This window comes from Lissotriton vulgaris, chromosome 7 (assembly GCF_964263255.1).
Source record: "Lissotriton vulgaris chromosome 7, aLisVul1.2, whole genome shotgun sequence".
Lineage (NCBI taxonomy): Eukaryota > Metazoa > Chordata > Amphibia > Caudata > Salamandridae > Lissotriton > Lissotriton vulgaris.
In genome coordinates, this window is record NC_141695.1 from 595,231,320 (window position 1) to 595,245,209 (window position 13,890).

The 13,890-nt window shown below is 42.2% G+C and overlaps 1 protein-coding gene across 4 annotated transcripts in view; it reads left to right on the forward strand.

The window, feature by feature from the left end:
• The first annotated feature begins 4,585 nt into the window (after positions 1 to 4,585).
• RNF157 (ring finger protein 157) overlaps positions 4,586 to 13,890 on the forward strand; it is a 548,807-nt gene continuing 539,502 nt past the window's right edge. For all 4 annotated transcript variants that reach the window (XM_086930701.1, XM_086930704.1, XM_086930702.1 and 1 more), the window contains exon 1: positions 4,586 to 5,008. In XM_086930701.1, coding sequence (XP_086786827.1) covers positions 4,921 to 5,008 — 88 coding nt within the window. In that variant the 5' untranslated portion in view covers positions 4,586 to 4,920. The remainder of the gene's footprint in view (positions 5,009 to 13,890) is intronic.

Sequence of the window (13,890 nt, forward strand, 5' to 3'; positions counted from 1 at the left end):
AATAAACTGAGGATTTGACTTCAATTTTCAGTGTTGATTCACCCATTTGATGCATTGTGTGATCTTGCCTAAATAAGTTTATCTCTGAATGCCTAGCTTATCTTAATATCAAATGGGAATTATTTAGGTTGTCCGCAATAAAGTGCCATCTCCATTCGAAATGTAATTTCCTAAAGAGCTAAGCAGGTGCAGAACTACACAAACTGGCAAACTTGCAGGGAACAAACTTAATTAGCGTCTGACAGGCATCTGTGTCTATCCTAGACCTCTCGCCTCACAAAATGACAGAGGAGACATGGTATGCCCACGCAATGAATTTAGCTACGGAGGCTCAAAAGTAACACCAGGGTGGCAGTCACTAAATGCTGGTAGTAGCTTTTTAGGTCAAGCCTAGAGTCAGCGCGTAAACCAAAAAAATGTTGTCTGAGAGGTTAAAACACGGGACTATTGAATTGGAAACTTCTCTGCAGTGCCACACATTCTAGTTTTCCTTGCTGGGATTTTCCGCTTATGAATCTAAAGTGCTTATTTAGCACTTTTAATTTTTTACAGTTTCTAAACAAATTGTTTTATGCCTTTGTTTAGTAACCATTTTTTATGGTTAAAATGACTGCTGCAAACAATGTGTACAACGCAGATCACAGCAGTGTATTTTATGTGCACAGCTCTGTGGGTTACTGCTTTTGTCACAAAGATCCTTTTGTTACTGTGCAGTTCATAATTTGTAATAGTAATCGAGCACAGTGAGCTAAGAACAGCCATGAAAGAGCTGCATGCAAACACACTTGTGCATGCCGTCACATATTCAAACACTTAGGGCAGGATTACCAAACATGCTGACGGGTCTTACTCTTATAGTATTACAGACTTTCTCATGAATTTCAAGAGTAAGCCAGGACTTAGCGTGGCATGGCTAGACACTTGAAAAACCTCAAACACGAGACCTATTGGCTATGCCAATGCTTGTTTATAAAATTTCACCAAAGTAGTGTTTTGCGGAAAGGCAATATGCAAATGTGGGCCACTTTTTTTTTGTGTGCCCGGGCCGATTTTTACTCCCAATCCAACCCTGCCTGCCACAGAAGGGATCAGTGAATTGACAAAAAGGATGTTGGCTTGTAACAACTTTGTGAAAACTTGTTTGATGTGCTTTGGATTGAAATCTGTGAAGCAGTTCTTTGGTTTAATGCTCTCAATCTGCTTTTTGAAGATTACCACGAGTAGCCTAGAACAGTGTCAAATCTACAGAAACTTGTTCGTTATAATAACTGGTTTGTCCAAATTTGCCACTTCTTTTTCTTATATTGGCTAAGAGGAAATCCCCGATCCCAATTCTGGAAATGCTTGTTCTGCCCCATTGTTAGTGTCCATGAAATATGGGTCTAGTTGCACCCCCAACTTGGATTGATCTATCCCTCCACCCCTCATCAGTAAAGATGAAGCTTCCTGCAGAGAATCCAGACTTGCCAACCTGAAAATCTTTTGCACTATGTGAAAGGAAATAAAGTTTTGCTAAGGCTGTCTTCGATTTCCTTAAGGGTTTTCACACTGCTTAACGGACATCAGCTGGTCACAGCCTCAAAGACACAAGGCTCAATCATGGACCTTGTTATTTCTAAAGTAGACATGCTTACTATTACTATCCCTCTTTACGTAGACTGGTCTGACCACCTCCTCGTCCCATTCTCTCTTGACCTATCACACTCTATAACGCTCGGCCAACCTAAGAGGACTACTTCCTGTTTCCATAACACTAAAATATTGACATCGGCACCCTCTGCGATTCGGCTTTGCTATCACATCCAAGGCTAGACCCAAACCTGGATGTTAACGAACTTACTTCCCAATGCCTCCCCAGTCCTTGCAGTCGAAATCAATAACTTCGCCCCTCTTCAAAGCAAAAGTTAAAGTCCTACTCCCTCAGCACCTTGGTTCAACAAATCCCTTTATTAAGAAAGGAAGTACCTAAGAATCCAGGAGAAACAATGGAGACAAGCGCCCTCTACCAATAATTTGGCCACGCTTCGTTCAGCAAGATCCAAGTACCACAAGCACATCTTCCTTGAAAAAGCATCGCACTTCAGAACCCTCCTTGACTCAGCCAAAAATAGAACCAAAAAACTATTCGACCTCATCAAGAATCCAAACTGCTCTCCCCCAACCACCAAGTTGGAGGATTCTACAAAGAAAGCAGCGGAATTTGCTATATTCTTTGGCCAAAAAGTGAAATCACTTGTGGATAAGGTCATTCATCGTACCCCTCCAGAGGAGCGCAAATCCTTAGCCATGTGGTAGCACTTTGACTTCATATCTGAAGATGCCCTTCTCAAATGCATCCTCAAAACAAAGACCTCCATCCATTCTCTTGACGCCATCCCTAGTGCCATTGCCATCGACTTCTACACCCATTCTCTTTCCTATTGGACCACTCTGGTTAACCGCTCCCTCTGTCAAGGCTCCCTTCCTGTTTCCTTCAAAACTGGGCAGGTTCCCCTCTTCTTAAAAAACCCACGGCTGATGCAAACAACCTCAACAACTTCAGCCCCATCACTAACCTATCTTTTCTTGCGCAAATCACAGAAAGAAGTGTTAGCGAAACAACTCTCCCGTCATATCAAGTTCTATGATCTTCTTGACAATTTCCAGTCTGACTTCATTCAAAACTGCAGCAGTGAAACAGTCCTGCTGCAAGTAATTGATGAAGTGCTGCGGATACTCGATTCAGGGGAGTCTTGTCTTCTAATTCTCCTTGACCTTTCTGCAGCCTTTGCCACTGTCAATCACAACACTCTCCTTAACACTCTTCAAAAAAGAATGGACATGGAAGGCACAATGCGTAAATGGTTTGCTTCCTTCATCTCTGAAAGATCCCAAATAATCAAAATAGCGAACAGTCTTTCATCTCCTTTGGCGGTAGGTCAAGGTGTTCCTCAAGGCTCTATACTTGCACCTACTTTGTTCAACCTCTATTTGGAACCATTGGGAAATCTCCTAAGTAAATCTGGGATCCTCTATCATCTCTATGGGGACGACACTCAAATCTACCTTAAGGTGTCCTCCACAAACGAACTCTCCATCCTAAACACTACTCTCAACTCCATTCAAAACTGGATGGTAACTTATCACCTGATTCTGAATCCCTCCAAAACTGAATTTCTCCTCACTCTCTCCTCCCCCGGTTCAATCGTGGATGGATCAGGTGAATCTACTTAACAATAAACCCATCATTGTCGACAGCGCAAAATTCCTTGGTGTCATACTCAACAAAAAACTCAATCTACTCTCCCACATCAATTCCATTGCAAAGTCTGCTTGATACTAACTGCGCCTTCTTTGGGGGATTTGACGCTTCTTCCCGGAGCAAGACCTAAAAACCCTGGTCCAATCGCTGGTTCTCTCTAGATGGGACTACTGCAATTCTCTTCTTGCTGGCCTTCCCAAATCCCACCGGTCCCCCCTTAAATCTGTTCTCCATTCAGCAGCTCGTTTTATATATGGGGCCAAAAGAAGCGACCACATCACACCCATTCTATCTTTCCTCCGTTGGCTTTCCATCGAGGCAAGATCTATCTACAAGACTGCCTGAATCACCCACAAAGCCTTGCACTCCTCCTCTCCTCCCTTCTTGGCGAATAAACTGAAACTCTCTGGAGGCTCTAGATAATCACGAAATTTGGAAAATGTATTGCTTGAAACTCCCACTTTCAAAAAGGAAAGATTGATGGCCCAATCCTTTTCAGGCAACTCAGTGAGAATCTGTAACTCACTTCCACCTCAGCTCCGGACCACCACCTCTTCCCGGTCATTCAAAACTGACCTCAAATTTCTCCTCCTTCAGAGACACTTCCAAATCTAATTCACGCCCTCTCTATTCCCTCAAGGAAGTTCTTTCACTAGAGGAAATTCTGTACTCCATGCCTATAGAAGTGCCTTCCTAGTGTGTTCTTGTGTTTTGAGTGTCTGCCACTTAATGCAATATTATACCTCTACTTGTATCGTGTATGCTTATGTAACATGCACACTTGTCACTTTTTTTCCCCTCTTGTAATGTATCGTTTGCTACCTCTTCTCCTATCTTGTTTGGTTTTGTTACATGCACAATTGTCACTTTTTCCTCATGTAACGTAAAGTTTGCTTTTGCAACATGCCCACTTGTAATTTTCTCCTTATGTAACGTTACTGGTCCTATTGTGAAGCGCTCTGGCACCTTCGGGTATAGACCGTGCTATAAAAATTATTAAAACGAAGGAAAGAAATAAAAAAAGACAAGATGGAAATCCACTCTCTGCAGTGGTTTACAGCTCGCCTTCAATGTCACCGTGTGATATCGGCTCGAGAGTGACACTCGGTGGCGCCCGGTGAATAGGCAGGTCTGACAGAACCCCGAGAGTCTAGAAAGCCTACTTCACCGCGCCGAGTTCATCACAAAAGGTAGCGAGAAGGGCAGCGTACGCTTTCCGCCACAATTCAACTGGGATATTATACCGAGGTCCAGACTGCTGGGCAACTATTTCCGGGTTGGCGAGGGCGGTCACTTCCGGGATGGGTACCTCTTACTCCAACCACCCAACTCCTCCTCCTACGATCCTTATTCTGTCAATCATTATCACCTAGCTTGCCCGCTTGCCTCACTTATTGAAGTCGGTTTAAGCAGAAAAGGCAATCATTCGGATTTTTAAGATCGTTTGTGAAGAGGTCGGCGGTAAAGCTTGCGGCTTGGGAGCTTCTCGCCTTATTGGGGCGAGCTGGCATGTCAATGAGAGGACTGCCACCGCGGTGAACGGGCATAGCCCAGGTGACCGAGAGCATCCTCCGAGGAATAGAGCCGCTTGCATCCACCGCTCGGAGGGACACGAAGCTGGAACGGGGCAGCGGGCCCGGTGGAGGCTGAGGGACCGCTCGTCTCTGCGGACGTCGGCGATGGGGGCCCTGACCAGCCGGCAGCATGCCGGGGTGGAAGAAGTGGACATCTCGTCCAACTCTGTCTACAGATATCCCCCTAAATCGGGTGAGTCTTGGCAAGCTAATAATTCCAACCGAGCCGTCAAGTATTAAGTGCCCGTATGTATGTTTTTGCACTTCCTGAGATTGAACCCCACAGCACTGATTTCATTTAACGCTTTCTCCCCGAGTTTTGCTATGCAGTGACCATTCACCAGCAGCAAACTGCGGCATCAGCCTACGGGGATGATTTAATTTTATTATTAGTATTGGCAAAAATCAACAGGACGATTTTCAGTTCTGTTCTGTTCAATGACCAAATGTAAGCTGGGAGTTGCAGTCTTATTTCCCTTCAACTGACCCAGTTCGACCAATAGACCTGGAATCTGTTATTTGTGAAAGGAAACCCAAGGTCAAAAATCTGGTGTTTGTTGCCCCAGCGTCATATGCTAATCTTACGTATACCATGTACATTTGGTGAGTTTGGCATTTAAAGGCCACTCGATAGAGGTCATCATGGGGTAGCACATCAATTTGACGAGGCGGTCATTAAGCATTTTATTTTGTTTCAATTGGTACTGGAGTGTTCTAGGCCGCTGAAACGATGAAAAGGATATTTACTATCTTTTAAGGTGGTAATACTGAACTTTAAGCAGAATATAACGTCCAATGCAGAGGGTGAACTTTCTAAAAGAGCTAAGATTAGGAAGATTTGAATTAATGATCAAAGTGCATGCTGTACATCTCTCCCATTCTGTGCCGTTGTTTAAGGAAATGCTTGTATCGATGCTCAACTTTCTACTGTCCTTGGCACTGCGGTTGTTGGTTTTTGTACTTGGTGTTGGTTTAAGCACGTGAGTACGTTGAATATTTTTGTCTTTTACACTTTTTTCTTGAAAATGTAATTGCATTCAAACCCAAAGAGTTGACTTAAGAATGTTTTTTAAAATATCTTGAATCCTACCGGAAAATGGAAGCTATTACTTCTATATTTTTCCACTCTAGACTCGTACTGTGAACGAAATTGCTGCAAAATCCGTCCAGCTAGTCTTTAGAACTATAAGGACTGGTTTTTCCCTTGCCCAAATTGCTCCTGCAATGTGGGTGTTGTACTCTCACAAGCTATAATAGCTTATCAGCCGCTAGATATGTGGGTGTTGGACTCTCACATGCTGTAATAGCTTATCGTCTGCTACGCATCATGCTTATAATAGAACTAATGCCCTATCCTTCTTGAAACAGTCGTGCTGATACACCTACTTACTTTTCCGAACTGTTCAAGTGAGGTATTACTGTATCTAATGAGCTTCGGTCATACACAAAAGATTTCCGTATTACCACACAGACTGTATGCTGTGTGGACATATACATCTTTAGAGGGCACTCATATTCTTACCAAAACCTCATTGGGGCCTGACCTACAGGAGACAGTCCCTCACAAAACTTTTCATTAATACTTATTTGAATTAAAACAAATAAAAGTTGCAGGAGTGCCACAGAAATATTCATTTCCTTCATGCCTAATGTACGTGCTACAGTTGTGTGTAGGTAACTCCAGTGGAGTAATCGTGTCTTCTGGTCTATTCTGAGTCCTGAACCATTTAAGCCTTCTTTTCCATCGCATGAAAGCCTGATGTAAAAACTGTCCCTATCTGTTCTAACTAGATGGGGTGCACCAGAGAATAAACCTGACGTCAAATGCGATCTACAATTCTGCCCACAAAACATTTCTTGTACATATTTCTGTAAAACACTATGTCGATAAATTATGTCTTGTCCTTTTCTTCTTCTGTCTTGACAAACATTCAAGCATTTTAATTGAAGATAAGTTTATGTAATGTCCTCTCTATTCCAACTTTCAAAATACTCTCAACCAAGGTCATCCAAAACATTAATGTATTCTGTTTGCAGTAAGTAATAATTTCTCCCGTAATCTGTCATCCACTACAGTAGATTTAACCATGTGATGGTATATATAGGACAAGAGACAACCACGAATATCCTTATAATCATACTGAAAATGAAAAATATATTGCCCACAAGATGATGATTGTAATTATGTTGACCGTGTCCCCCATTCTCTAAGATAGTTGGCCAATGCTCAGAAATAGACAAAAACCCTTAAGCGAAACATGTGCCAATGCAATATACAAGGATATATAACTGAATGTAATGAAAGCAACTAAGTGGAACATATGCAACATAGAAAGCAACTTGATTAGAATTTATTGAAAATAAAATAAGTGGAATACATTTCAGAGTGAGGAAAGTATAACGACTGGCTGTAATGTAAAGATATACGATTGACTTTCCCTACGCAAACAAAATGAGCATGGCTCACTAATTCCATGGAAAGGAATCTGTTGAAAAAAACGAATATAAAGGGTTGAATGAAGTTGAAGTATAAGGACGTGATTTCAATTGAGCAAAGTAGCTGAACTTGCAAAAAACCAACAGATGGTATTGCATTTTATCATTTCTATAGGGAATCATACCACTGGTGTAGGCCAAAGACTTTCTTGGGTTGTAGAGTAAGAGGCTATCCAACTAATTACGTATGGATGGTTGAGTGTGTCTTTATAGTGTAAACGAATCGTGTTGTGTCTAAACACTAAATAGCAGACTCTTAGTCTGGGAGTATATGATGCAGTCTCCATACTTCTACATCTATATACACCAGTATTATATAGCTCAAAACTCTTCAAGAGATTATGAGTTGAAGACAATCAGGAATCCAAGCTCTGTTTTTTTTCAGAGCCTCTCCCACTGTTTTAGTGCCATGCTTCTTTATTGGGCCCAGGGAGCACTCTTAATATTAACTGATGGGGTCTATAACATAAAAATACTTTTAGGAAAGTTTCCATTTATTTTAGATGTCCCAGGTAAGGTTTACAAATATACACTTGTAGGCTTGCTTATGGGTATTTATTGTCCCTACATCCTCATATAATGTGTCAATATATTTTTGCCCTAAATCACAGGCCACTTAAGGTCCAAGGTTTTTTGTCAGGAAAGGGCCCTGCCCTGTCTAGAAGAAAATAGGTTCTAGTGTTTGTCCTCTAACTGTCAGTCAGATGCAAAGTATATAGACAATACAACATATAACAATGCATGTCTACTTGCTGCATTAAAATATATACATTAGTGCTTGGAAAACAAAGAACACACACATCTTAGCACTGATTTCGATCATGCTAACTTTTTCAGCTCACAAGACAATTACATCAGAGTATTATAAACACTCCACTTCATACTGCATGCAAGAAAATACTTAGATGGTTCCCCAAGTTGAGGGGAATATCAGGACGAGGTTGTCATTACAAGTATAAGACGATTGGTAACGTGGCCCCATTCTCTGTACTCACTGCGTCAAGTGTGCCATGCTTTTTAGTCACCTAGTTTAGAGCCCCACTGTGATCCTGGTTGCACGATTTTAGGTCCTTCTGTGGTCGTCTTTAAAGTGTGCACCATGTCTAGTTAATTTTGTTGTTCCTAGTGGTCCAGTGGGTCACATGATCATGACATCCATGCTCCCGTTCATACAGGGAACCATGGGAATTGCGGTGACTGTTATGGCCGGTCTTGATAGACACCCTGATGGGATTTGAATGGCTGTTCTCATAGGCTGGTTAAATCTGGATCTTAGATTTCACCTTATCATTGACAAAATAATACATACGTTTGTTTATAAAATAATATAAAATGGGTGTTGGACTGTGTGGTTCATACTAAACTTCTTTCCATGTTGGCAGATAGAGGCAAAACCACTTTAGTGATGTCATGGTGGTGTGTAGGAAAAACTGGTGTTATTAAGTCATCCAGTATAGGACTTATCATTTTAAAAAGGTAGTGTTTACAAGTACTCAATACACCTCGACATAAGTATTTTCTAAAATTCAATGGCAGGGTCTTAGATTTGTGCTTTGAGTGCTTGTGAAAAAAAAGTTAATTCATATCGCATGTTTCTGTAAAGTGTGACTCTTGCAATGGTTGCCCCTTGTGACTACCTCCATGCTCCTGTTGTTTCTCGGGGGTTCTTGCTGAAGAGTAACACGCAGGAAGGTTGAGTGTCCCATCCAGGCAGCTTCTCTGTCTGTGTTGTGTAGTGCAGGTCCCAGGTGGCCAATCCACGTAGAGATACTTTAGTATCTGTGATTCTGACCGAGCTGTACCTGAGTATCCTGGATGGAGGCGGAGACCATTGCATACAGCAGTCTGACATTACTTGTAGCTGCTAAAAATGCTTGCTAATTAGTTTATCTCTTAGCACTCCAAAAGACAGAATTACTGGCATCTGTCTTTTTATGTGCACTATGTCAACTGACAGCTCTTTCCCAGGTATGTTACATATCAAGGATAAGAGGAAGTCCACTGCAGGAAAAGTATTGGGAATAACCCTGAACGCCATAATGTTTTTCGTAGCATGGACTTGTGCAGTAATTCCATCTTTGTATGCATTGAAATGCAGGCTTGAGAAGGTTAAAGCAACTTTGACAAGAATTACTATCATTGGATGTCACGTTGCTCCTCTGCAAATATAGACTGTAATTGGCTTTGAAGTGATTAACCGCTCCTATATGTACTAATGTCACAGGCCACTTCCCCTATAGCCTGCTTTATGAAGATTATGCGAGCTGCCTGTAAATCAGGTGTCAATTCAAATTCTTTATTCGGCACAAAAACTGATACCATAAAAGATCATAAAATATGTGACCTGTATATAGGCCCTGTAAATTTGTACTACTACTATACAATGCCTTTCCTGAGATGTATAGCACCCCAAATATAAAGTGCAGTACTAAAACATACAAAAGGATACTCAAGTGCAAATATATGGCGTGCAGTGATTTTAAAATCCTTGATATTTTGTGCAATAAAATTGGTTTTAAGTAACTTCTCCTCAAACCTGCATAAAAACAATAACATAAAGTGCTGCGTGCTCTGTGTCTATACACCATCACAGGGACAGGGGGTCAAACTTGTAGGACATTTTATTCATATCAGGAAAGGCAACCAAGTGATGAACAATGCCCAACCGCAGTCTGGTTAGGACAAAATGGTCCTGGCTATTGGTTACCCAGATTTGATTGGCAGTCGTCTGGCAAATCGTTCAATAGATAAGTCATTACTGTTTGCTTCCTGTATTCTTCACACATTCTTCGCTCCAGTTTATAATTCACAAAAGAAGCCTTAATTATACTCTTCACAATAGAAAGGCTACTTTCGGGGTCCCTCGTAACTGGTAGATCAAAAAATAAACTAAAAGATTCATTTATATAGATTCATTTATATAAGGCAACCAGGAAATCTTAAGAGCATGATCTAAAGTGATGCAGTCTAGGATTATAGACTTGGTAAAACTGGCTTCGGTTTATGTCCAAATAGAGCGCTCAGTAAGTTTAAATTACAATTAATAACATTAAATTATTATGGCGGTGACCAGATCTCCTCAGCCACTGAGAAGTGCTTATCAAAATAGCAGTGACCAGATCTCGCCAGTCATGCCTTCAACCTCCGTGCACTTGGCCGTTCTGGAAGCCTCCACTGTGTTGCGGCCACACAATCTTGGGATCTAGCTAATCGCACTGTTCCTCAGCGCAGCCTCCAGCCCATCTCTGATCTCTGCCTATGCCCTGCTGACGATCCTTCCGCTGAGAGCACTTTCAATTGAGGCTAGAGCAGGGCTTTCACTCACTGTTTTCTGGCCTCAATGCAGCCCTCAGCCATTCTCTGGACCTTTTACCCTCTGCTGTGCTCTTCCCACTAAGGACACCTCCAAGTGTTCCTGAGGTAAGACTTATACCCACCCTTATCAGGACTATGTAGAGCTTGCTGGCTGCACCAACCCCTGCTGAAGAGTCGTCCCTCTAATGAAACCCTACTACTGTTGAAACCCTTTGTGAACTGGCCATAGCCTTAGCCTTAATTCCTCTGGGCTCTCTAATGTGCTCTGTGGGCTCGATGGAACTATGACGACGCCCCCTCGGCAGATACCAAAACTGTTTGTACCTGCCGCGGAGCCCGAGCAACCTTGACAGATGCCCGGTGGAGCGGTCCTATTCAGCTATAGAGGAGTCTGGCCCCTTGGCCGTCACCTACCCAGCCAGGCATCTGACATTGTTTTCCTCGTCTTCCCCCGTTTGTGTCTCCTTACCTCCCCTTCCTCCCTCCTCGGTGATTCTAACTGATGTAATTATGTATCCCGTAACTCGCTAATTCAACTGATGTAGATACCTACAGCGGAGCCTGAGCAACCTTGGCCGAGGCGCGGCGGACCTGTCCTATGCAGCTATAGAGGAGTCTGGCCCCTTGGCCGTCACCTACCCAGCCGGTCATCTGACATGGTTTTTCTCGTCTCCCTGTCCGTGTCTCCTTTCCCTCCCCCTCCTTCTCCCTCTGTTTCTTGATTCAAACTGATGTAACTATGTAACCGATAACTCGCTGATTCAAATGATATAACTCTGTATCCTGTAACTTGCTGATCCTCATGTAAAGCGCTCTGATACCTCAGGGTCTAGCCAGCGCTATATAAAACTTTTCAAATAAATAAAAAACAAATAATGTCCTCCAGATAGTGTAGTACTGTTTCCTTATGAGGTATAAAAGATGTGTCAATTTAAAATTGCTTTCTATAGTCCGTACTACTTTACACGGAAAATGCCTCCTAATTCCTGAAAGACCATAACTAACAGTGCCCAGATTCAGATGCAAAAGTCCAACTGAAAAAACTCGCATAAGAAGTGCCATTTCCTTCACTTTAGTTTGATGTACCAGCTTGTATGGTAATGTACAGAAAGCAAAGAACATGACCAATGTAAAACGTTCGAAAGATGGGTCTTTGCTCACAAGTAAATCGTATGTGCTTCAGGAAGTTTACTATACGTAAACTCTCTGTGCATGTTCTTGGAATTTTTTTTCATACTTCCATATTGTAGTTGATTTCACAAGTATTGTATGATGATGAAAGCACACTTAAAATGACAAGTTGTATTTGGCACTATGTGAGTGTTTCAAAAACCACTTGAAACAAATTAAAGAGATTAATATGGACACTATGAAACCAAGCCGTGACCTTGGAATGGTGGTCTTTATCACTGTAACGTTTAAGTAACTAGCATTGGCAAAGCCAATAAGTCTTTCATCAGATGCTACCCTTTTTTGGCTTTGTCAATGCTTGATTTGTTTTGTCATGTTTTTGTAAAACTTTATTGTTGGAGGAGCTGCTCCTTTTTGGTCTGAAACGACAAATTGTGCCATAGTAATCCCTTGCACTTGAGGAAACCTTGTGTGCTCATGTGTTTGTTTTGAAAGAGCACAATGCTGTTACTTGTAGTGAAGTTAGCCAATGGCTTTAGTGGGAGGAAGAAAAATATGACTGACACAACAAACCAATAAGTAAGTGTATTACAAATATAATTTTACTTAAATCAAAAGGTCTTGGCTGATGTCATATCTAAAAAGATACCCACCTAGGAGATACTGACCTCGAACAGTATGCCAGGACACATTACTGTTAAAGCCACAATTACAAAATAATTTAGGCTTCATGAGGGCTTATTTGGGCTTTGTTGAAACCTATAAGTGTGTGGTAGATGGTCTAGTGTTCAAAGAAATACCCTTATTTGTAGATGTTGTACTATTGGAGCAGTGGAAATCAAGATACATGTGATATCCCTGTCTGCACTTTTCAGAGCTGTTCGCAAAGAAATATTAAGTGAAAACAATTTTGACACAACACCAAACTTAAAACAAGCATTGGCATACCCAATAGGTCTCGCCTTTGGGACCTTATAAGTGGTTAGTCATGCAGCACATTATCCAGGTGCTGTCCCACCACGGAGTGAAGCAGACCCCCCAGGATATAGCGGCATGGATTAGCAAATCTAGCGGCGCAAAAATGGAAATTTAGCGGCACAAATATGGAAATTTAGCGGCAATTTTGCGGCATTTTATGTGGCCATTTTTCCTACAACAAACACAGATATCTTAGTTTTTTTAGTTATTTAACACCATGAAGCTATGTATATTTGGTTTCTTTACAATGTAGACACTTTGGGGCAGATTTACAAGCCCCTTGCGCTGCTTTTACGCCGCCGTTGCGTCACTTTTGTGACGGAGCGGCGGCGCAAAAGATGCACCATGGTGCTGGGTATTTACTACGTGACGAATCTCCCAGATGCGTCACGTTGCAAAGCCCTGCTCCAGAAGAGGCGTACCATTGCAGGTCAGTTTGTGTCTTGCAATAGCCTTAGAGCTTGGTGCCATTGTACCTGCTGCACTAATGATGGCTATACCTATCGCCCCTTTTATTAGTAAGCACGTTAAATAGTACAGTGTATTTTGAACACGACCTGATATCCCACCGGATGCCCGTTCGACAGACCTAAGCACTAGAGAAAGAGCAGTCAAAACCGCCAAGTGGTCACTTGTTAAACAGTAGCGAACTGCATGTTGGTACTTGTAGTTTCGTTGCAAAATGTCAGCCTGCAAATCGTCTCCGATTTAAAAGCGGGGACTGGTTGAAGTTGACACCTCTAGGATTTTTCCCATGGCTCACTCCCAGGGGGAAATGGTCTGCAATAGGTGAGCTCAACCCTCTGACTTCATCCCTTGTCCAGTGCGCCTCTGCAGATGCCCCGTGTGCGCCTCAGCTCTCTCGGCTAAGTGGTTCTGTCTGTTTATCTTGAGGGACAGACATCTCTGCACGGCGCTCCGTCTCCAAGCCAGCGAATAGGGTGACCAACTGGCATTGGTGCAAATTCAGGACGGTGAGTGTAAAAATTCAGGACAAAGGGTCAAAATTCAGGACACAAATTCAGGACAGGAGCTCAAAATTCAGGACAAAACTTCAGGACAATAGGTACGTTTTACAGACACATCAGAGGTCGCGCAATAGTATATAAGTAAGCCCAGCCATTTCCAAACATATTCAACCGTTTGCAAACCTAT